At 41.3% G+C, this 25723-nt stretch overlaps 1 protein-coding gene across 6 annotated transcripts in view; it reads left to right on the forward strand.

Annotated features, from left to right (window-relative positions):
- The window catches only part of NTNG1 (netrin G1), a gene marked incomplete at both ends in the record, with an annotated part of 297916 nt that extends 272773 nt beyond the window's left edge, over nucleotides 1-25143 (forward strand). For all 6 annotated transcript variants that reach the window (XM_084243681.1, XM_084243679.1, XM_084243682.1 and 3 more), the window contains one exon: nucleotides 24917-25143. In XM_084243681.1, the coding sequence (XP_084099807.1) occupies nucleotides 24917-25143 (227 nt within the window). The remainder of the gene's footprint in view (nucleotides 1-24916) is intronic.
- Nucleotides 25144-25723: the final 580 nt, after the last annotated feature.

Genomic DNA, 25723 nt, shown 5'->3' on the forward strand with positions numbered 1-25723 from the left:
CTTTGGCTTTTCAAATGCCATGACTTTAGTGAATAGGAAAGAAGAAAGTTGTATCGGGAAATATAAGAGAGTCTTAAAAATAAATATACTCATTATGAGCACTTCATAAATTAAATTGCATTAAACATATGTGCCCTCAACATACTTGGACATTTCACACATTTTAGCCCATTCATTCTTGCCACTAATCCTGCAGGAAGTGTTAACATACCTTCTTACAGAGGAGGTAACCGAGTCTCAGAGAATTTCATTTGTTTGCAGCAAACAACTAATAGGCAATAAAGTTGCTATAAAATCGAGATGTACATCTGCTTTTTTGTCCCATCTGCTGTACAGGCTGACTCACAGGGTCCGAAGTGGGTCCACTTTAATTTCCATCCTCCTGTAGAGTCAGAAGGTAACAGGAGCTGCAATGTGCCAGTCTTGGCCCACGGCCCAGCCACAGGATCAGTCTGCTTACAGAAAGTTGGAAATAAGCCCCAACACTCACTAATAGGAGTGTCATGAACAAAAACACCAGCCAGCATCAGAGAAAGACCTTCAGGACACAAACAAGCATCCACTCTCTTCACTTTCACTTTATCATCTACCAACAGGAGCAAATGTTTATTCACTGTCTTCTATGTGCAGAGAATTTACTTCTTAGATTCGACAACTACTTCCACTAGCAAGTCATGCTCTCAGATCCCCGGCTCACAAGGTCAGTGCTTCGACAGGCACACAGAAATCCTGTCTGACACCAGACTCCAGGACACCGCATCTCACAAAGGCCTAGGAGGTTACCAGAAAGATGGCACTGTCGTATGAGGATGCAGGTCATGCACATCAAGCCAGGAATCCTGTGTCTTTGTGCACAAAAATCCCCCAAACTAGTCATGAAATTATTTTCTGACCAATTACTCAAGTTTGTCAAAAAATCAAATAAACAGATTTTAAACTGTGGCTCAATTAGCAAACCCTACGTCACTTCACAAATTGATAACCCAAAATGGAAATGACACGCATCCACAGCTGCCAGGTGTTTAGTCACTGGATCACACATGACAAAGGAAATCACTGTACGCTGACATCACCACCTCAGCAGGCTCCCTGGATCTTCTCTTTCTTCTTCACAATTTCCCCGTTATGGAAATAACACTTTATGCATTTGCAAGTGAAGAAACTAAGTCATGGAGGAGTAAGACAAATTACCTTAGGTCACAAAAAATAGAAAAGAATAAGGCTAAAACCCAGCTCTCTTGCTCTCCAAGCTCAGACCCTACTGGCTCTTTGTCCGGGTTTGTGGGTCCAGCACCAAAAATGGGGGCTCTGGCAAGTCTGAGGTTCTCAGGAAGCAGAGGGGAGGAAGAGGTGTGGTAAGGTAGACTTGAGCAGCAGACATTTGTGGGAGGATTTGAGAACCAGTAAAATGTCATTTTTCATGATGTTACTCCTCAGCCTAGTGAAGCGCTCCTCAGGATGAAAACAGGCAGCATGTGGGGTGCTGGGAATAGGATGGAGGTGCCTATCTCCCCTCAAACAGCAGACTCATTCTGATTAGTGCTTGTGTTAAGTGATAAGTGCCCAATTCACTGTGAGGACCCCACATCCTCAGATGGGCAGGGGAGCTACAAAGTGGCTGTATTCTGCACCTCTGTGGTGAATTGGGGTGATCTGTGGGGAATCGAAGTGACTGCTGCTGATGGCAGCCATTCCTGTAAAATGAGGCACCAGCGTGGGAGAGTTGGTGAGGGCACTAAGCAGATAAGACTTTATTGTGGTAGCGACGTTCATGATGCCCTGTCAGTACGACATGGTCAGGTCGCTCTGTTGCCCTGGAGACAAGGATGCAAGAATTCTCTTCATCATCAAGTCATTAGCTGCTGTTGGCAGACACACTGTCTCAGCTGTCGGTCCCGCGCCAGTCAGTCTCTGGACGGGGGTGTGCAGAGAAGTGGGATGACTTGATATAGTGGCTGCAAATGGTATCAACAGGATCTTTTGAAAACATTGGTAGGTGTCATGGAATAGTCCTTGAAGAAGTTTGGGGAGGTGCACCCATTACTAGAAGTTATAAGAATTTTCCCCAGGCCATAACACAGCAACCCATTGTGATGGGAGATTGGTCATTTCCCCTTCAAAACTGAAAACGATCTGGTATGAAGGGAGAGGACCACTGAAGGAGAAAGGAAAGGAAATAAGAGTGTGTAAGGCATCCTGGAACCAGTTGAGGCTCTCAATAGAATAAATGGCTCTGCTTACAGTAAATAGTAAGATACTGAGAAGCATCCATGGGCTGGTCTGATAAGCCACAGTGCACTTGGCTGTAAGCAACTGGGTTTAATAAATGAAAGTCCCATACACACCAGGCAGATGTCTCCACTCCTGCTTTCAAACCTTGGGAGAGAGAAGGATTTGAACATCGTGGGCACAATCACATTTTCTTATGGCACTCTCATTTGGGGTCTGTTATAGGCTCATGTTCAACCTAAAGGACCCTGGTATTATAGGATCAGTCTCAGTCCAAGAATCAACCAAGCTTCTCTAAGAGCTCCCACCCAAAGCAAATGGACCACCAAAGTACCCAGCCTGCTTGCTATTAGGATGCCAGGCTGGATTTTAGATAAGCCTTTGATGTGGCTGCAAGATACCACACTGTTCTTCATTAGTCCTTTACTCCCAAAGTTGATTAAGGAATCTGGCCCCAACATGGGACCCTTATAACCCAGGATTAGAGGTTCCATTTGGTTTCATATTGATCTGCAACTTCCTTTGTCTGATTATGCTTTGTCTTACATAACATGATACAGACTTTAATCTCCCAGTTGGATGACACGTATTTCAATGTACCATTGGCTATTAAGTCCTCACCCTGAAGCCATTCTCCATAGAGCCATTCTGGAATGCTAGGTTGTAGGTCCATAGAATTATGTATTTGGAGTCTTGCATGTCATCTAACTCAATGCACCAATGAATTAATAACCCTTCTGCAGAAATTCTACATACAACATCATCCATACATTTAAGAAATAGTTTTCTTTTTATTCTATCATGAATCTAATTACTGGCATCCATATTGTGTAGTTGATGAAAATACAAATTTCAAGCCTCAAGCTTGCATGGCTAACACAATTCTTTTTGTGATGCTTTAGGTGTGTGCCATGCAATCTCTCATTCATTAGGAAAGATTTTTAGTGACAAAGGAAAAGCCATGCATATTTTGTAGTAAGAATCTCTGGTTCTTTTGACACCAAACCCCCAATCCAATACTTTATCTAGAAAGAGCAACACATATTTAGAACATTCCAGAAGCAATACACCTGAATCTCTTTTGCACCTTTCTTATTTACCTATCTACATTGCACTCTGCTCAGTACTGTAGATATACATGGATATGAGCATCATGTTATACTGAGGGAGTTATTATGCTCAATTAATGGAGAATTTTGGAATATTGTTGAATATCATGCTTAATTATAACATGCATGTGTCTATCAGATATTCATATAATGTTCTAAGGGGCAAATAGATATTTTGCTTTGGAGTTTATCTAACAATAAGTTATGTTTTATTAAGTTTTTTTTGTAACAAGAAAATTGCAACATTCCTTTATAAATATTACAGTTTGAATCATACATAAGCTGCCAGAATAAATTATTTATATCAGTAGACTTATGATTTGGCAGTGTGAGGATATGTTCTCTCCTAAAGTATTAGAAAATTATGAAGCTAATACTTTTCCATAATATCTAAGGAGAAGAACATTAATTTCTTGGTGTTTTGTGTAGTGAGTGCTGTAAGGAAATTTTTCTCAAGACTAATTTTTTTCATTATATATCCCAGTCTCCATAGTTATAGAAATGTTAGGAAATTACCCATCCTCAAGATGGCATGTTTTTAATCCATAATATTAGAAGAAAAGACTCCATTTCCCATTAAACAATGATCTCATTTGCTCTAATGGCCCAACTGCAAATATACTCAATTTCAACATTCTCTCATCTGAAAGTCTGGGAGTATTATTTACCATATGTCCAAAGTCAAATATTAAAAAGCAGAGTACAATAAAGCTAGCTCAAAACACCCGTACTTTTCAATCTATTAGTCAGATTAATGGGGTGACAGATTAGTTGCACTGTTACACCGCTCCAATGGCAATCTTCTAAAATTGGGAACTGCCAATCTGGGGAAAGCAAAAATTTAACTTCAGCCCACTCTGAAGCCATTAGAGACGATTAAAGGAGATCTGTAGCCATTATATTCAGCCCAGTAGTCTTAAAGTTCAAAAGGTGAAAAGCACTTTTCACCATAAATAAACTGAGGGACAAAATTATTTTCAATGAAGTTTCAATTTCAGTGAAAATAAAGTAGGTAATTACATTGGCTATTACTGAGGTCACTGCCTTCATTGACCATCTGGCTTAAAACTAAAAAATAGGTATCATTTGCAACATGGACAGAAATTAGAAAACTGTCCACAGTTTCCTTCTTAAAGATCTGCAAATTCAGTTAATTCACATATTAACAGTCTTCATAAAACAATTACTGGAAAAAAATAACCCTGTGGTCTTTTTGAAGCTGAGTAAGTGTGGGGCAGAAAGGAAACTTACAATTTCTTGCTATGACCGGCATTATAGTTACTGATTCCCATCTGGTAGATCCTTCCATAACATTTCTGCATGCTACATGCATTGGGCCAAATTTACCCCCCCAAAAAAAATTTCTATAAGTTTTCCTATAGATGGACTCCTATTTGCCAGATTTACATTTCATTTTCAACTTGGAAATGTTATTCCCTCATAAGGAATATGATTTAATGTTTTGCCTCATTTTATTCTGCTTTCTACAATCTCAGAAGGCATCAGAAGCATGTAGGAAGTAGGATATTTTAAAGTCATATTTCAATACATATTTTTTATTTTATTTATTTTTATTAATCTCTCTTAACCTCTAGAAAAAAAATGCCATTATTGGATCTTACATAGCACTGGTTCACTTTTTATCTGAAGTGTGGCAAAGAGAAAAAAGATAGAACAGTGTGCTTTTTTCACTTACAACTTTGCAGACTTATAAACATATTGTTCAAGAGGAGAGAGAGATTGCATTAATTTCATTTGAGTCTCAGACCTAGGATACCTTTATTCCCATATCCTTTGTAAAACCCAGGTTCTGTTGTGTTTTGTTTTGTTTTCTTAACACAGAGGCCACTAGCTTCAGGTTATGCTATTCATTCAGTCTCCAAATAGAACACATACTTTCTGAAGATCCCATTCTCTACATTCATTGCTGTTAGAGAGTCTTTGAAAATACCCTTGCCAGCATACATCGATGTCAGCCTAAAAAAAAAAAAAAAAAAGGAAAGAAAAGGTAGGGGCAGGAGCAAGGCAAGAATAGAAAATAAGAAGTTGCCAAGAGGAAAACTGTATTTTTCAATTTGAGCTTATTTCTATTCAGTCAAGTCTTTCGAAATTATTCACAGTCAAGATTAATGATTCCTTACAGGTAAGGGTAGGCTTTACCGTCCCCACTAGTCTCTCCTGACAAAATCCATTATGCAGTGATGTTAGCAGGAAGCCAGCATGGGCAAAGTTTGTTAAAGCACCTTGGAAATGGAGCCTTTGAACCTAGAACCTAGCACAAAGGAGCCGTTCCAGTACATGGTGCTGGGATGTTGAAGGCAAGTGTTCGCAGCAGCATTTGCAGACATAGCCAACCGCGTCCTTGCAGAGTGAATTATTTGCTTGTGGATTTACCAGTGGGAGATCTGAAATCACAAATCAGTATCCCTCCCCCCTCACTAGCCAGATGCACACCCAGGGAATACAAATGAGTTTATGAGTTAAAGTGCAATCGTGGCTCTTTTTTGATTTCTCTCTTTGTTCTTTTCTGTCTCTTTCGAACATTGAGAGTAGAAAACAATTTGCTTTGCCAGGAAAGGAAAATCCTCAAAACAGTTCTCAGCACAAGGAATGTGCAGGCAGTGGCCCTTGGTAGAGTCGCAGATGGCCAGCCCTGCTTCTCAGAGTGCCCGCGTGCCAGGCGACTGAGCCCGCCTCGCACCGTGCCAGGCTGCCCGTCCCCAGGAGCATGCTCTTGGGTCATTAGCAGCCTCTTAGACCATGACATTGGTCCTCCTTTCTTTTACTTTGAAAGAGGTGAGCTGATAATACTTGATCAGGCAGGACCGAGTTTATGGTTTGGAGTCACTTTGGCAATTAAACCTCACAAAGAAATCCAATAGCTCCTGTTTGGGAGATGAAATTATTTCCTTGATGGCGCGTGGTTTTATGTTGAGTTCTTACAAATATTTATATGCTTAGCGTGTGAGCTGCACTGCTAGGGAAAAGGGCAGTTGTGCTGAAATAATAGCTGTAATTACTTGATAGGTTCTTTTTGTCTTTTTTTATGGCAGTACATCAGCTTTTACTTTTATGCCAAATGAGAAATTAGCAGGTAGCCTAACTGTGGAGGCCAGGGTTGGAACCCCTGCATTCATCTTGAGGAATGATCCTTTCTCCAGGGGGGGGATTTTCTGCTGGATTACCAACTACGTAACATTCCCCTGGGCCAGGCTGCATAAAACCGTAGCTCTCTGACACCTCCATGATATTTAACTCTGGGGAGTCTGGCAGCCCAGTGCACCAGGGTGTTAATTGTGTTCTCTGCACCTCATTGAGTCTCATATCCCCCCAAACAGAATAGTTCAACTATTCCTGAGGTAGAAGGCCAATTAAAATCCATCCCTGCCCTATTTTTAGACACTTAGAGGAAAGATACGGGGTGAAACATGCCATAACTTCCTTCAATGTGTACTGAACAGGAATTCTGCATCATGTGCCAACCTGTGGTTAAAAAGATGGACTCTGCTCTCTGCTCTCGAGTGCTCACATGCTGGAAGGAGGCAGATGGAAACAGATAAAGGAGTAGCCAGGTGCAGAGATCACTTAAGGAGTCAAGAAGACCCTCCTGACAAGATAACACTTTGACTGAGACCCAACCATCATGGAACAGAGCCCACTGTAGAAAGTTCTAGAAGACTATTTCAGGCAGAGGAAATATCTCCTGCAAAAAGCAGAAGGCAGGGCCTCCCTGGTGGCACGAGGGGTTAAGTCTCAGCACTATGAAACTATCAAAAGCCACTTCAGCACGAGTTCGATCCCCTGCCAGGGACCTGACCCACATGGCACAGCAGACGTCTCCTGTCTCGCCCACTGCTCCCCTCAGCAGTATATTTCAGTCAGTCTGCCTGTTCTGCTCCCCACTCTGTCTTCGGTGAATCCTCTCACCCTCTCCCACACCTCTGGCCTACAGCCCAGCTCTTGTATGCATAAATAAATCTTTAAAAAAAAAAAAACCCAGGAGGCAGAGAGTGGCTCAGCCAATTGTTCAAATGGAGAGAAGCAAGTGTGGCTGGGGCATGGTGCTGAGAGCAGGTAGTTAAGATGAGGAAGCAGACGGAGGAAGGCACCAGATCTCTGGTCCCTAAAGGCTAGGATGAGAGGTTTGGATTTTAAACCCAGTGGATATTAAGCCAATGAGTGGCCTGATACAAGGGCTTTTATTTAAAAATAATGATTCTGAGTATTCTGTGGACAATGGATTGTAAAGGTAGCAGGAGGGGAGAGCAGGATTAGCACTAACCAGACTGCATGTGGGAGGTATCAGTGGCTTGGAGTAGGTTGGGAGCAAAGCAGGTAAGGAAAATGGGTAGATTCAGTGGGACCTGTTATAACTGTGCCCGCTTCGCTGAGAAACCCAGGGTTACATCTAAATTTCAAGATGACCTGCAACAGAGATGTGGATTTTTCTTTCTGTTTTTTAATGTCCTAACCACACAGACCTGTAGTTGGCCTGTGCTTGTTCCTGTTTAGTAAAGGAGACAAAAGACAAAAGTGGTCGTGTTTCCAGCATTTCAGTGTATGGGTGTGTTTATGGATCAGTCAGAGTGAAAAGGGGTTAAATCCACAGATAGCTCTGCCATCTCTCAACTGGTGCCCTTAGCCAGTGCCTTCCCTGAGACTGTCTTTGTTAAGCTATAAAACTATTAGGACGAGAATACCTACCTTAGAATGATTTGAGAGAACTAAATAATTAATACATGAGAGGCACTTCAAGCAATGCTGATCCCATTATTATTGTCATTATTATTACGGTTTGAATGAAATCACTCCCCCTTAACAGTGATACATATAAGGACACGTATTTGTCCTCTCAGTCACCAAACACAAAGAGGGGCTGTAGTGAGTTGTTTTAATCTCTCCTAAGCAATGAAGAACTAACTGTTAAGAATATCTGTTGGGCTTCCCTGGTGGTGCAATGGGTTAAGCACAGCACTGTGAAACTATCTGCAGCCTCTGTAGCATTTAAAAGATTTATTTATTTATGCATACAAGAACTAGGGTACAGGCCGGAGATGCAGGGGGTGAGAGGATTCACCAGAGACAGAGTGGGGAGCAGAACAGACAGATCGACTGAAATACACTGCTGAGGGGAGCAGCAGGTGAGACAGGAGAGGTCTGCTGCACCCATATGTGTAGATCCTTGGCTAGGGATCGAAATCATGCTTCAGTGGCTTCGGATAGCTTCATAGGTTGCATCTTAACCCCTTGCACCACCAGGGAGGCCCCTGTTGTAAACTTTTTATATGTAGTATCTCTTTTCACTTCAAAAACATACTGTGCCTATTTTATGGATGTGGAGAGTAAGGGAGGTTGCCTGTCCTGTGTTCCTTCAATGGGTAAACCGAAGAGACACAAAGTGGCCCATGATTTCATGGCCTTTGCTGTTTCTACTAAGGAGTGGGTAAGCAACAAAGTCTTTCAGGCTCTTCTAGTTGTCTCTTTGATCCTTCATCAAGCAAACCAGGGAATTAGATGTCTCCCCTCCCTTTCCAGCATGCCTGCTCAGGTCTGCATTTGTGCTGTGACTGGTCCCCAATCAAGAATGAGCTGAGCTAGACTCCTAGCCTAGTTAGCATGTATTGATCCTGCAGTCTGATGTCATTAGGCAAGCACCCATCATCAACGTGAATTTGTTATGTGCTTCTTAAGAAATAAACTGAAGAAGGTTGGAAATCACTGAAAATCCTTTACTTTTTCATGAGGTCATTTAATCTTTTTCCATTATTCTCACATTATTGCTCTTGGCAATATAGTTAAAGATCTATTGATATTAACATTATAAAATAAATATTTCCTGCCGTTTAAAACTGGTCTTACAAATTCGTTTATTTTGAATTTTTGGCATATTTCTTCTTTACTGACTGAGTTTTTTATCAGAAATTTACATGTTATTAGTGATGAAATGCTAGAAAAAATAGGTGATTTTACCTCATGATGATTTTATGTTTATACTTGTTCCCACAAAAGTAAAAGTGGTGGATTTGAAATAGCAAATGAATATACAGAACATTAATTAAAATATGTTTAGGCATGTAAGCATTAGATCAGAAGAAAGTCAAAGAGTTCTCATCAGAAAATTGTCAAAAGACTTCTGTTGCCCACCCCTTATATTTATCTTTTCTTTCTTTACAGTCTCTCAATGATTTATCCTGCTTTATGTTGTTAAAGCCAACCTAGCCTTTAGACTAGAGCATTTAAACACTGGCAGTATATTTGACAAGCATAAAGGTTTATAACCAGTAACTTCATTAGTGCAACAGAATTGCCTGATCGAATAGGCTAGAGACCTGCCTGAAACCTGTCCTAATAGGCTGGAGTGATATTCACAAGATTTGACCAGTTAGGGGCACCTGTTTAAAAACCAAGGCCTGAATGGAAATGAGCTACTTGGGGACAGATGAATGGTGGAATGTGGGAGTGAAAGGTAGCAGGAGCCCAGAGAAAGTAGTATGAATGGGAGTTAAGAACTTGAGATTATCCTCAGAGGCCTACATGGAACAATTGTTACAAAACAATTAGAAGACTGGAAGATAAAACCAGATAAAGTGGTTTTAGCTGTGTGCCTGGGATCACACTGCATGGGCTCACACAGAATGCCAAGCAGCACATCTAGTGACAAGAAATGGATTTGTTGGAGTCAGGGTCTAAGATTTGCTCTCAGGACAAGTCCAAATGAGAATTTGCAGAATGCAATAGGCTGCTCGCCCTGTTGCACTTTTTTTTTTCTTTTTTTGTGGGACCCAGGGAACGAACCGGTGCTGCAGAGGCTGCAGGCAGCCTCGCAGCCCAGCACTCAACCGCTGTGCCACCAGGGGAGGCCCCCTGTTGTACTTTTTTGTGGGAGGCTTATGAAATTCATTCTTCCTTCTGATCCTTGGAATAAAATAACCAGGTAGAGCTAAATGCATGATCCAGTTGTAAAAGTTTTAAACTTTAAATGTGATCCATATCTCTAAGCAGAGCTGAAACCACCCACCCACAAGGTCAGCTACCATTCCTCTGGATAATAAGTTTTCCGAGTATTTCTGTCCTATCAGCCTGACCCCAGGTTTCTCCTCCTACCCTTTCCTCGTTGCCTCTCTCTCCCTGCTGCTGTCCTCTCCTCACAAAAGAAACAGAAATAAAAGTTATTAAAGGAGATTTTCTGAAACCACTACCTGGCATTAGTAATGAAAATCAGATTAACTTCAATTATAGTCTCTGGAATATATTTAATTTAATTCTTACAAGATCTTAGGAATGCAGAAGTCACTTGGAAAATATATCATGGATAATCTCTTGTTGTGTACCAGAAAACAGAGTAGATGCTTAGGATGCAGAGATAGAAGAGATGTCTCAGGATACCAAGATGAGAGGCACCTGCCCCACAGATACTGCTATGAAGCGCACACCGTGCAGACAGCACAGGGGTGTGAGACAGCAGCCTGTTCTCAAGTTGCTTATGTTGGAGTTGGGGATACCAGAAATTCACATGGAAAAAGAGTGTTTGTCTTAGGTTGCATAGAGCCCAGTAAAACTAAACATAAACTGAAGGAATTTTTGTATGGAAGGCTTTGTAATTGTCTTTTATGCATTAACTCCTTTAATCCTTGTAACAGTCCCATGAGGTGAATACCTAGGATCGAATTACCTCTATTTTATGAATGAACAAAAGTAGGTTCCATGATTTGCTTGAAATCAACCAGCTAGCATTTGGTGGAACCAAGGATTAAATCCAGGCTGTTAAAATGATGTCTACATTGATATGTGTGTCGAGATCCAGATCTAGATAGTGTACGGCTGCCAGGGCAGGAGCGGTATCTGAATGCTGGAAAAATCAGAACTCTTTGGTGGGTGTTGTCCATAACCTGGACCTTCAAGGATGGGTGGGGAGTTGAGGGAAGGCACCAATTCAGGGGCTGACATGCAGCAGTCTAGGGTCAAGAGGACTGTGCTTGAGGCCAGGGAAGTCTGAGTTCTAGCCCTGCCTCTGTTACTTGGTGACTGTTGGTGTTGGGGTATGTGTGTAGGGTCCCCAAGTTTTCCATTCAATTGAAATCATAATGATGTCTCAATACCTTCCAGGTTACCAGACATACCTGGCAAGATGGAGTGCGTGGAAGTGTCTACGCTTATCTTTTAATTTGTGTTCACACATGTTTAAGACAGTGCATAGATTAACCAGGAGTAGAAAACTTATTTTGGTGAATGAAAGCAGATGACAGGGAGCTCCTGCTCCTATTATGGTGAATCCTGACAGCAGAATTATCCAATTAGCAGTGGGAGCCATTGAAAACTGTGTGTGAGAGATGCGTGAAAAGTATTATAAAAGTGTGTGGGAAATCCAATTTGGCTGTAGCCCTTCTGTGCAGTTTGATATAGTGGAGAGGGAATTGGCACAGTTGGGAGGATATTTTTAAAGTAGAAAGGAAGCAATGGAAATGGAATGCATTTTTTTTTCTATTGATAAAATTCATTCATTCATTCATTCATTCAACTATACTCAGCTACTCAATGAATCGGATTTGTTTTCAGGTGCTGTTCTAGGCATTACAACACTGCAAGGAACAAAATCACCACAATCCTTATCTTCACAGAGTCTGTCTTCTAGAATAACTCCTTATTAATCCAAAAGTAGGTATATTCAAATATAAGGATAAGAAATGTCAAAGAAAGTGAGATGTGTTCGAACAAGATATTTTCAAAGTAATTCATGTGATTCCCCTGTAAGTGACCCACCCAAATCTTACCCATCCTTACTCAATATAACCTTGCTGTGCCTTAGTTGACTTCAGGAGAAATGCTAACATCTTTTCACCATGTTTTAAATAATGTTCACAGCCTCCCAATTTTATCCAAACCAATTCATAATTTGTTTCCTTTCTGTGGCTGGGTCTGAAAGTCCAGAATTCACAGCTTCCACACACCTTGCCAACCTCTGATCTTTGTCTAACTAGCTTCCTTTCCTGAGACACGACCACCTTGCTTTTCTTGGGAGATGCCTTCACACCTTTCTTTAGACCTGCAATGTCTTAACTCTCTTCTTGCAGGTACCCTCAGTGTGCATTTGTTCTTATTCTTATGCCTTTCCCTTAACCAACAAAGAAGGGGTTCTTTGGGGTGGTAAGAAAGAAATCTGAGTACCTCTTCCCTCTGCCTTGTATACCAGAAGCTTAGTTCTGGTAAAAGTTATGCTGTGTGAAATTACTTCACGTTACTCATGAGCAGAGCAAAGCTAGCATCCTGACTCAAACCTTTTCTTCAATGAGTGCTTTCGTCTGTTTTTCTCTTCATTAAAGAAAAAGGAACAAATAGATCTTTTCCAGAGGTAAGCAGTTGTTGTTTTTTTTTTTTTTTTGTATCGTGGGAGTGAAAGATTATTTTTTTCCAAATCACAAGTATTTATTAAGTGCCAAAGAAGCTAAAAATTATTCATGATGTAAGTGAACGAGACACAGGAGCATACACTGTGTGAAGTGCATTAGCTAAGGAGGCATAAATACATGATCCTATAAAAATAAACACCATTTCTGTGGTTCATCTGGTTTCTCTGTCACAGGATTGTGAGCAATGCCTGGAGCTTACGAAACAATAATAATCACTGAGTTAGATGATCTCTCATGCTCACCACAGCCCTGTGCAGTGACCTCTGTTACAGATGAAGAAATACAGGGTCAGAAATCCAGATTAGAGAACCACAAGTGGTGATGTCTGTATTTGAACCCACACCTTTGGACACCCACCCAATAAGCAAGTAATTAACTTTGCAGTTCAGATTTGGCGCGTCTCAGAATTTATCAATGGGTAAGAAGGATGTAAGTTACAATGATGAGCACTGATTTTATTGAGAAGATTTCTCTGTGATTCCTCTGTAGCTATTGCCCCTTTGTCCTTTCTGAACCATGTTAATGTATCGTAGAACACTTAAATGCAGTAACAAATACATTTTTGAAAATTAGCAGTCATAGTCACTTGCATTTCGGCATCCCTAAATGACTCGTGTCATCATTTTGCACATTCTCTTGACTCCACAATGTTGTTTTCTTCACCTTGAATTTATTGACACCAATTCATTTTGTCTTGACATTGGCATTAACAGGAAAATGGTTTTGTTTCATCCTGACATTATAAAAGCACCTCCCAAGACTTGGTTTGACATTGTCAGGAGGTGGCTATGATGACAGCAAGGCCACAGCAGACAAGAGTGAATTACAGTGATTCCCAGGGAAAAAAAAAATCATTAAGAAAAGTTACTGCTGTGTGATTTCAGTAGCTATTTTTCATACTTAAATATCCCTGCTGTTTAAAAATCCTAAGAGGGCTTAGGCCATATTTAGAACACTCCTGCCAAGTATATATAGGAAAAATTAAGTCTCTAAGGAGACATTTGGCTACACTTTGACAAACAGGAAACTCAAATTATATTTTAGCTTTACAAAGTGCTCAAAAGCATTGAAATTCTGTCTCCAAAAAAATGCATGCATGTGAATTAATGACACAATTATCTCCTTTTAGCCACAGAGACTTGATTTCTTAACACTGGGTATCAAAGGCTAGTAGTATTGCTTCGCCTCTTCCTGAAAAAGTGGAATGGTTCACAGATATGTCTCCAGCTCTGAATGGGGTGGATGGATGGTCTCTTACAATTCCCACATTATTGCAAAGAACACCAAACCCTTTGACCTGCGATCTTCTGTGTGACGACAGTGGTCCCCATACTCCATCCCAGTGCCTTTTATTTTTAAAAAAAGATTTATTTATTTATGCATACAAGAACTGGAGTACAGGCCAGAGGTGAGGGGGGTGAGAGGATTCACCAGAGACAGAGTGGGGAACAGAACAGGCAGATTGACTGAAATACACCACTGAGGGAAGCAGTGGGCGAGACAGAAGAGATCTGCTGCACCATGTGGGTAGCTCCCTGTCCTGGGATCAAACTCGTGCTGCAGTGGCTATTGATAGCATCATAGTGTTGAGACTTAGCCCACCACCAGGGAGGCCCTTCCTCTCCTATTCTTGCCAAATATTTCGCCCCTTCTTTCAAAATCACATCTTACTCTACCTCCTCATGCTTAGCAATTATATTTACCTCTTTCTTCCCCGAAACAAAAATGAAGCTATCAAGGAAAATTAACTTCCTTCTGCCTGCTGCTCTCAACCTACATGGTTCATATCCTCTCTCTCTCTCTCTCTCTCTCTCTCTCCTCCTATCTGTCTACCTGTCTGTCTATATACCTGTTTAAAGAGACATACCCACACCATTCAAAAAGAGACTGAGAACAAAAGACAGATTTTATTTACTTGTCTAGTTATCATTTACTGAGCATCTATTCAGTGCTGAGAACAGTGCTAATTACTAAGGACATAACCACAATGAATAGGTCACAGGTATGGAACACACCTGTGCATGTAGAACGGGTATGTATCTCCCCAGACTCTAGTTACATGGGATGTATTGATGTTAAATGTGACCATGAGCCCCTGTGCAAAAAGGTGGTGAGAAATTTAATCATGGACATTGTGTGGTTTGATCTTCACCTGTAAAAATGTCCACCATTTTGCGTCAGTCTACACGGCTTGACAAGATGGCCCATAAACTGCAGATCCTTTAGGTCGGAGGCTCTGCTTGTTCAGTGATCAACCTGCAGCCTCTGTACAGATGAGCAGTCCCAGCGTTGGGACCCTCTTTATTGTGGGGTCCCAGCGGGACTCCTCTGCCTCACCTGAGATCATTTTTCTAGACATTTAAGTTCATTGCTACTTACATTAGAAGTAATAACACAGATACTGAAATATAGCAAAATTTGATTACATTGAATGAATTATAATTCATTTCTTAAATGAATTATCTTTATCATCTTAGTAAAAGTTACTGTCATTGTCTCAAGTAACAACAATTCACTTTATTACTATGTTTAATAACTTCAAAGGACTCTGTCTAGTCTCAGCAATTTGAAGTGAGTGAAAAGTGTAAAGATAAAAATTAAAATTACTAAAATCATCTGTACTCCTACCAGCTAGAGGTAAACACTGGCCAAAAATTGGTGCAATTTTTCCCAGCACTTTTACTCAGGTTTTTATCCTATATGGGGCAGGTGCTCCATCATGGACTTTGAAACAATGGTGTGGGCCATTGAATGTACCATGCCTCCTAAGGATCTCTGTCTTTGACCTTGGGCAAAAGAGTAGGGGTTGCACCTTTTTCTTAAAGTAGACAAGTGCATGTTCTGATACCAGATGAGAAACCCTGTGATTTCTCAGCCCCATTTTTATGATCACTAGCCTGTGTCTCTGTCTGAAGGGGTTGACCTAACTAGGACTTCAGTACATCGTTGACGATCCCGTTGGGAAAGGTGCCCAGCCTTTGACTTGTGGGATTCCCAGTGAATCAATTCTTTCTCCATCTCAGCAGAGGGACTTTTTTTCAGGATGCAAAAGCCAAAAGTTCAGGAGTGTTTGGGAGGGGCCTCTCACTCCAGCATTGGGGTTACCTCCTTCCCGATAACTGGGTTACTGCAGACACAGGCTCCTGCAAAATGAACGTGGCTTTTTTATGATGTTTTGAGCCGTGTTTTCTTGGATTGGACAAGAGCAAGTGTCACTTCCATCATTGTTGCTTTCATATTAAAGGAATAAGAACAGAATGATTGCTCCCTAATGTCAGCACCTGCCGGACTTGGTTACCCAAGCGTGTCTAATCTCCCAGCGGACAGCATCCACGTTGCTCCCTAAGCCCCTTGTCTCTGTTCCTTGGCCTCATTACACTAAAGCCAAGTAGACTGAAGGCTGTCACACAACACCACTGTCCCCAGATGGATGTAGACAAGGACAGGAGTGCAGGAAAGGACAGATGCTTCCACTGCTGGCCTCAGGCTTCCAGTCTAGATGCTGTCCCTACCCTGGAAATCACCATTGCAGAGGCCACAAGTGAGCTATGATGCAGTGGAAGCAGATTGAGGGTCAGGCCAGGTGCTCTGAGCTTATGTGCTCAGGTCACTACAGGAGGATGCACATTGAATGACAGCGTACAAGTCACCTTTGAGGAAGCAGGCACTGCCAGGTCAGGCTGACATTGCAAAGTAACATAGAGAAAATGGCTCTGGGTTCAAATATTCAAAACTGCATGTGCTGACTCTATATGACTCTGACAAGAGTCACACCCGCAGGGGACATATACAAATGCTGTCTTTGAGGGAAGACATTTGCTTCCTTTTTTATCTCAAGTACCTTGAATTGGATGGGAGCAGTGAACTGATTATTCTGGAAGAGATAGGAATAGCATTTTGCTCTCCCACCCTGTTCTTCTAGTACTGGGGGGATTAAGGGAGGTATTAAACATTAACAAAGTATACTTTGGTTGTGTTTTATATTTTTTAAACTACCTTCGCATAATTCATCTTGAGGCTCCCAACAACTGTGAGGGTGAATAGGACAAGTGTTATTATCTTTTCCTTAAAAGTGAGGCAAGAGAGGCACAAGGAGGTTAAATGATTTCCCCAAGTTCACCCAGCCCATTAACCACAGAGACCAGACTTGAATCACAAGTTCTTCACCTCATTCTCTTTTACGCCTTCATCCTTTTAGTACATGTGAGGGGAAAAACTGTCCCTGTTTCACAGGACTCAGATCAGGCTTGCAGGTAAAACCGATCAAGCGAAAATAGCCACTGAGCCCTCACTGGGGCTGGGGATGGTGGAGAAGCCACAGAGCACAACACATAGTTGATCCAACAAGAGGAAGGTGTCTCTTATGATGCTAGGCTTTAAAATATACACACAAAGGGGGCCTCTCTGGTGGCACAAGGGGCTAAGACACAGCACTATGAAGCTACCCACAGCCACTGCAGCACAAGTTCGATCCCCAGCCGGGGAGCTGATCCATATGGCGCAGCAGACTTCTGTCTTGCCTGTTGCTCCCCTCAGCAGTGTACTTCAGTCAGTCTTTCTGTTCTGTTCCCCACTCTGTCTCTGGTGGGTCTTCTCACCCCCACACCTCTGGCCTGTACCCCAGTTCTTGTATGCATAAATAAATAAATCTTTTAAAAAATATATACACACAAATCATAAAGTTCAAGAGAAGTTTAGAAACACCTACTTCATACCCCTTCCCTAACTTTAGAGCTGACACCAGACTATACATTCTACAAAAATCATGGCATTATTGAACTGGCATTCACAGTGTGCCCACCATCTAGAACAATGCCTGGTGGATGGAGGTGGGTGAGTGGAGGGGTGTACCCCATGATTTCATGGTGTGCCCAAGGTCTTACAACAAAGAGATGACCGGTCAGAACTACAGTTCAGGTGCCATAATTCTTAACAATATTTTTCCCATTGTCCCATATCACCAACCACAGCAAGACATTAGTGAAAAAGGCAGAGGGAAATGCAGTTAGTGTATCTAGAATTTCCTCACCAAAGGCCATTAGACAACAGTCTGTAAAGTTTCTTCTGTCCCCCAGGAGCTAACCCTTAGGTTATTTCATAGCTCACATTTCACAACTTAGTAACAGCCGTCAAGGTTGAATAAAATGGGTCATAATCACAGCTCTTCATCTCCCTGCCATAAACTTTCAAATGCCTAAATCAGGGCTAAATGTTGCACATATGCCTTTGTGATTAGCCTGTTTGGTGGAGGTTATTCACTCTTTGACGCTTCTTTGAAAGGGACAGGAACAATTTGGAGCATCTTTCCCTTAGCCGTCCTGGGCTTGTTTCAGGTACTGAAGGTAGAGGTCACTTTATTAATACAACCATCAGGGAAGGCTGTCATGGTAACACATTGCATCGATTCCTTGAAGTGCAGGAGACAAAGCCAAAAAGAGAAACTTTCAAGTCTATAAATACAGACCCAGCATTGCTCAAGCATAGCAGCTCACTGACAGGGTGAACCTAAATGCATAGCTTTGAACAAGACACAAACAGGGAAAAGAAAACTTCCCTTTGGGAGCGTAATGGATCATCATGACCACAACGGGAGTAAGTGACCCTTAGGGTCGCAAAAGAAAAGAAGAATAAAACAAGAAGCAAACATGGGATCCCTTTCTAGGTCTGCTTTTCCATGCCTTCTAGAAAGCACTGATAGAAAAGGGATCAAGTTCCCATAATTCACATTTTGACAAGAAATTGCACTTGGAAATAGGAAATGTGTGTGACAATAAAGAAACCTACTAAAAAAGAAGTTAAAGAATAATTTTCTTACATCACTTGTGCCTGTCATTATCCAAGCAACAAGGAAAATAAAAGAAGTGAAAGAGGTAGAAAGACATACTGCTCATTCCTATTGTTTCACTGTGATAAATCAGTGTGGTTTTTATAAACCCCTGGCTACGGGGGAAGCTTATTTATCTCCTATTGTGGGTTGTTTTCTGAAGCTGTGATGAGACTATTGTAACAGTTTGCTGATGTCAGCCTTTCCACCAGGATTCCACACTTCATCTTTGAGCCACATAGCTTTGATTCTAACATTAATACTATATGACCTATCAAAAGGCACAGATTCTCTTGGTCACTTCATTTGAACGCTGGTCACTTCGTTGGTCACTTCATTCCTAACATTGAAGTATCAGAGGGTGATTGGTTATTTGGTGTGCTATTGGACACACCTTAAATGAATTTTTTTCAACAGTAAAATGATTCTTTAGAAAATTGTCAAGCTATTACCAATGTGGTCGTAGTTTTCCCTGTATCTAAGAATCCTACTTTATCATAAGAAAAAGAATTGTGTCCAGCAAATAACTATTTATATCCAAACTGAATCAAGTGTTGTATAAGAGGTTTAAAAATGAACCTTTCTTTTTTAAAGAGATAGCACTCTTAGATTGTCAATAACAATGAAGAAAGAATTGGGAAATGTTTAACAGACACTTCACAAAATGTCAGAGTTTTCCATTTGTATCAAATGGACGTAAAAGGTCAGCAAGAAAGAGAGCAGTAACTGCAAGGTACATGTTGTATAGAAATTCCTAGTTGGATTTTGAATCTGCAACAGCATAGGAGGTGAATTGGAGATAATCCCAGGATTGCAAATGGGTATATCCTTATGCCAGTTTTATCACCTTCTTCTGGATGCCCAAAAGCTATGTGGAGAGGAATTCACTGTGTGAGAATGCCATTTTTAAACAACCATCTTCCATGTACAGGGGAAGAGGAAATAAGAGCATATACAATATATTTCCCATTCCCAACCTAGACCTTCAATATTTGGGGTATATTTTATGTATGAGCTGATTTGCAATTGGAGGTCTACCAAAACTCTAGATGTGATATTTAACTCTATCAACAAAGACCTCTGCCTTGTCACAGTGTGGTCTGAAAGCAGAGCAGCTGGTCACTGCAACTGAAAACCTACTGAGGATTTACAGAAGTGCCACTTACGGTGTCTTGAGGAGCACAGAATGCAGCAGTGGCATTTATTGCACTTCTGATTGTTCTTTTCTACATGAAGAGCAGCAATCTGGAAATCAGGAGACCTGAGTTCCCATTCTAGTTGTACTCTGTTTTCAGTCTCCTCAATTAGAGCTTGCCTAGACAGTTTCTCAAATTTCCTCAAGCTCTGTTTTTACTATGTCTCTCAGAGCAGAACACCACAAATGACACAACAGGAGGGATTTGGATTTCTCTTATCCTTAAATTGTGAGCAGCCCTAAAAGGTCTGTCTTAGACCACAAACTTCTGTATTTACTCTCCCAGGATCATCACTCCTCTGTTTCAACTTCAAGTACTTACACTCAATCTAATTTCCATGACTCTGTACCAGAAAATTCCCTGTCTCTCTGATCTAGAATGGTCGAAGCATCTTCCTTCTTCTTTTACAATATGTATGTATAAGAAACAACTACTCATCTTAATCACTATGGTAATCTGGATTTCATCATTCCACCTCCCACGTTAATTGAGAAGTAACCATTGCGGGGTCCTCCCCTGTGCATTGCAGGATATTTAATAGCATCTTTGACCTCAACCCACTAGAAGCCAGTAGCATGCCCTCCTCCAAGTGTGACAACCAAAAATGTCTCCGGACATTGTCAAATGTCCCCTGGGAGGCAAAGTCATGCCCTGATGAGAACCACTAGTGTGGAGTGACAATCAAAGACCTCCTTTCAGTAAATGTCAATTCCTCAAATTTTTCAATTCTTTCTTCTAATTACCCCTCAGATTTAATCAAGAACATGCAACACTCATTTTGCATATTTCCTTTACCCAACTCAAAGTGCCCTTTCTCTCACACTTTCCCAATCTATTTGTTCCTAGACACAATCAACTGCAGCAGAAAGAAGTTCTTTAACTTTATGGCCTCATTTGATCCTTTGTCTTCTCAACATCTTTTCTTTTCTGCATCCTTCTTGGTCTTTCTTTCTGTTTCTATGGCTGATATGCAGATACACTTTGGTGTTCTATATGCTGTCTTCATTTATACTTACCCTGTAGTCTACCAGAATAAGGTTCTTCTTCTGTTCCTTTCTTTTCGCCCTTTGTCACAATTACCACCATCACACCAGCTCCAAATCTGAAACTCCAGGATGAGCTTCCTCTTGAAGCTGTAACCAGCTTTTCCAGCTAATAACAGGACTCTTGCAGAAGAGCCTACACCCCTCCCCAGCAAAGTCAGTAACTCCCAAAAATATTTATTTTTTTCTTCCCTGAACAAATTCTTCTTGCAATCCCCTTGTCTTCATAAACTACATCGTAATGCATCCAATTACCCAAAATGGAAAGCTCAAAATCTCTTAGCCACTTCATACGATGGCTCTGGATCTGTCCCTTCTTCTCTAGAACTCTCCATTGCTCTGACCTAGCCCAGGCCCGCGCTATTGAACAGCTTCAATATTGAATGACTTTTTAGGGCTTCTTGTCTGTAGCCTGTCTATTCCTTGGTCTATCACCTCCCGTTTTTCCCCTTAAAGCCCCTCCCTGCTGTTTAGAACCTTCACAGCCAGGCCACCCTCTACCTCCCCAGCCTCTGCTTTCCCGAGGCTCACGTAACACTGTAGCCCCATCTATCTATTCAACATTCCCTGGCACAATCCATGCATCTTTCACTCACGCTCCAGTCAAAAATCTGAAACCACATTAGATTTTCAACAGGAAGAATTTATAAATAAAATGCTTAGACTGGTGTTTCATTGTTTAAAAATGAGAAGAGGATGCTGAAGTAGCTCTGAGACAGTCACCGTGTAAGCAGGAAGCAACTCTCTTGCTTGGGCTAAAGGCTCAAAGGGAAGAAGGTAGGGCGATTAGAAATGCAGTTTCGGGGAGAGACCCCACAGACTGGGACCTCTGCCTCTGAAGACAGGTAATGTCTGACTGCTGCCAGTACCTCCAAAATGCTGTCACTTGGAGCTGGGCTCAAACATCTAAGGAAGGAATGTCCCCAGGTTGATGGAAAGTCTCAGGGAGATTCTACTAAAGCGGATTCTACTAAAGCTTCTCTCCCTGTTGAGACAACTTACAGGGTTCCAGCTTTAACCTCCAAAGGAAAAGTGGATTTAGAATGGCGATAACCAGCTCAATAACCAGCTCGATAACCAGCACAATGCATTTACATATTTTCCTTGTCCTTATCCATACAGATTGTCCATCCATAAAGCTCTCCTACCAATATATGTCTGATGCACGTCCTTATATAAATACAGTCTCCTTTCTATAATCTTCTCTAATCTTCCCCCAAACTATTTACACCAATATCTGAGTTACCCTAACAATGTCCTTTATCATCTTTGTAGATTACTTCATAGTTATTTCTGTATTTTTGTATTGCTTTCCACCAAAATGTGTGCTCCTTTAGGGCAGGGAGAGATACAACCATAAAATCTAGCAGGTACCTGCTGCATGGCAGAGGTTACTTGCGTCAGAACGAACTAATAAGGATGTTTTCATGAAATTACTAGTCAGTCATTCCCCACATGTGTATATTTATCCGCCCCCCAAGCCAGACCTGAAATCCATAAGAGCAGAGATTAGATTTTTATTTCTTTTATTCTCTTTGTGGTTTTTTGAAGAAGGTTTCATATGCTTAAGCAAGAGCTCAATGGTTTTTGTTAACCACCTAGATTATTCTTAAGCATCACAGTTTTGGTTCAAAATGACTTGAAGATGGAGCTTAAGTTTATGAATAGCAGGTAAGAGCTATTTTTAGGTTTAGGTGTGCTTTTAGCACATGATTCTGACAGAGAATTCTGTGCTTATGGCAAAGTTCTTTATTTGCTGAAGCTGTAGGACAACTATGAAACCAAATGTGTCTTATTGTGAATTGTAAAGTAATGAAGTATATTCTAAGATTTTTTTCTGTTTATCTTTTACAGAAAATATATTCCCCTAATCCATGAGATTATTAATCCCAGGCTACATCTGTTCCCTGTATATTTATTAAATTTCATCAACATTTACTAGTAAATTATTTAAATGTGGGGAAGTTATTGAATTTTAACTTAATCACCAGTTTCTGGGAAAATAGAAACCTCTCTTCAACAACTGATTTACATTCAGGTCCAAGAAGAAGAAAAATCACTTTTTTAAAAAAAGAGGAGTGATATTTAATTAACTATTGATTTCTTCTCAATTATTCAAGGCAAGCAATTATCGATATTGATGGAACAGATATTTCTTTACATCTAGAGTCCAAATGAAAGGAAATATCCCATTCAGCAATCTGCTTCCTGAAACAAGAAATGCTAAGAATCTTTAACTTTAAATGGAAACAGTTATTTGGATCTGTTTATTCCATGTTGCCCCAATTAAACAGATATTTCCTGAAGTGTAAGCAAAACAAAATCCTGAAAACCTATGTATGCTTTCCAAATTAACAACCAAAAAAAAAGGGGGGGGGCTTTTGTCAGTTTTGACCTTGAATCTAACTATTCTTGTAGATTTTGCATAAAACACTGAGTTTGGGTCTAATCCTCATGATTTCTCATCAACCCAGTGAGAGAGAGTCTATATCATTATTAGAATCCCAAAAGACTACCTTGTAAAAAAAAAAAAAGACTACCTTGTAAATCAATATGTTGAGACTGCAGCATTTAGTTGGTCCTCATAATTTATTTCTAATATTTACAGGTAGCAAGTAGGGGTGCATTGGAAAAGTATGCCAAAACATTATATAGACAGTGCTAGAGATTTCCAAAGAATTGTTGTAGAAGGTGGTAACACAGGGTCCTGTTTAGAGCACTTGGTTATTAACTCTGTGACCATCCCCCACCATTTTTTTTCAGCTCATTTACACATAGATCATTAGCATGTTTGTGTCTAAGAAGCTTCTTTTGAAGATGACATGACTACTGAACATGATTAATGGACAAGGCAACATTCTCTATTGAGTTGCTGAATTATTCGGGAGGGTGATTTTTTTTTTAATACTTTATACTTGGTAATAATTGTGTGTATATGTGTGTGTGTGTGTGTGTGTGTGTGTGATTCACGTGGTCCTCCAGAGGAAATTTGAGCACAACATTTTTTTAAAATGAAAAATGTTATTATTTATAAAAAGCTACTTTTTCTGCTCTGCCCCTCCTCCCATGATAGAGTGATTCCTTATATTAAATGCTTAAGCAGCATATGTTGCTGGGAAGTGTTCTTGGCTCTTTTACTCTTTGTTGTTGTTTTAATTTCCCTAGGTTCTATTTAACATTCTGCTAAATCAGTGAAACCTTGATTAACTAAAAGAATAGGAGACATGAAATTAATGGGGATAAACAGAATTTTGAAGAAATTATCAGAGATGAAAGTTCCATGACAGGGACCGTGAACGCATCCTGGTCTCTGCACTTGTTTGATTTATTAAAACCAATTCTATTAATTAATGGACAGTGTGAAATTTTGGTAATCAGGGTTTCACCATTGCATTTATTACTATTCCCAGAAATCAAGGTAACCTTGGATTCTACTTCCCATCTTACAAATATAAATATCCTAATAGGCTGTGGGGAGCAAATGGGACTGCTCTTCCTCACATTCCTCCTGTGAAACAGCTTTCTCTCTTCCAATCTGGCTGGCACCCGCCTGGAGCATGCTACCTTCCTGGTCTGGTCTGTCCTCCCTCCTCCCTCCTTGTGCTTCCCTCTGGCTCCTGTCCCCCTGCATGCAGCGCTGGAATCACCTGTGGGGGAGAATGGCCCACCCCTTAGAGGTTCTTGGTCATTTTTGCAATGCTGCTTTGCATTTTAATTACCACTCATCTGGCTCCTAAACTCTGCATTCTTGTATCAGGCAATTGTCCTTTAAAAACCCTGGAGGTCACAACAGGTCCCAGTTGCATGAGGAGAAGATACTGCCACACATGGAGTATTACATTACCCTATATTTGATAGCCCGAAATGGACAATGTTAATATCCAAGATTGCAGCAGAAATCTATATGAAATGGACTAATATAATCAAAACAAAGGCAGCAAACTACGTTTGTTTGGAAATTGAGGTCACATGCCTAGTTTGTGGAAGGGAGGGGTCACCAGATCGATAGAGATCTTTTTAAAGCTGCAAACATGATGTACCAGATGAACTTAAATTGATTCTGCTTCTCCTCCCTGCGTCCCCCCACCCTACCCCCCTCGTTCTGCAGCGAATGTCTGTGACAACGAGCTTCTGCACTGCCAGAACGGAGGCACCTGCCATAACAACCTGCGCTGCCTGTGCCCAGCCGCGTACACTGGCATCCTGTGCGAGAAGCTTCGCTGTGAGGAGGCTGGCAGCTGCGGCAAGTCGGGCCAGGCCGCGCCCCCGAGGGGCCCCTGGGCGCTGCTGCTGCTGAGCGCCCTGCTGGGGACCTCCAGCCCCCTGGTGTTCTAGGCCCGCATCCCGCCACCGGACCGGCCCGTGCCATGGGGAAGCCAGCACCACCCAAGCATTTGCTACTAACCTAGGAAACACACATAGACACCCCCACTCAGACACAGTGTATAAACTAAGAAGGCCTAACTGAACTAAGCCATATTTATCAGCCGTCGACAGCACATCCGAGTCAAGACTGTTAATTTCTGACTCCAGAGGAGTTGGCAGCTGTTGATATTATCACTGCAAATCACATGGCCAGCTGCAGAGCTTATTGCTGATGGGAAAGGCTGTGGCAGCCCCCCACCCACAGGAAAGACAAAAGCGAACAAACAAATCAACCAACCTAAAAAAAAAAAAATTGCTACTCCACGTGGTGCGCCCCCCAGCACCGTGGCCCAGTGTGTGGACCCACCAAATAGAAGCATCCTTTGCTGGCCGTGCGTTGTGGGTATAAGGAAATCTGTTACAAGCTGCCATATTGGCCTGCTTCAGTCCCTGAATCCCTTCCAACCTGTGCTTTAGTGAACGTTGCTCTGTAACCCTTGTTGGTTGAAAGATTTCTTTGTCTGATGTTAGTAATGCACATGTGTAACAG

This window comes from Talpa europaea (genome assembly GCF_964194135.1).
Source record: "Talpa europaea genome assembly, chromosome: 9".
NCBI lineage: Eukaryota > Metazoa > Chordata > Mammalia > Eulipotyphla > Talpidae > Talpa > Talpa europaea.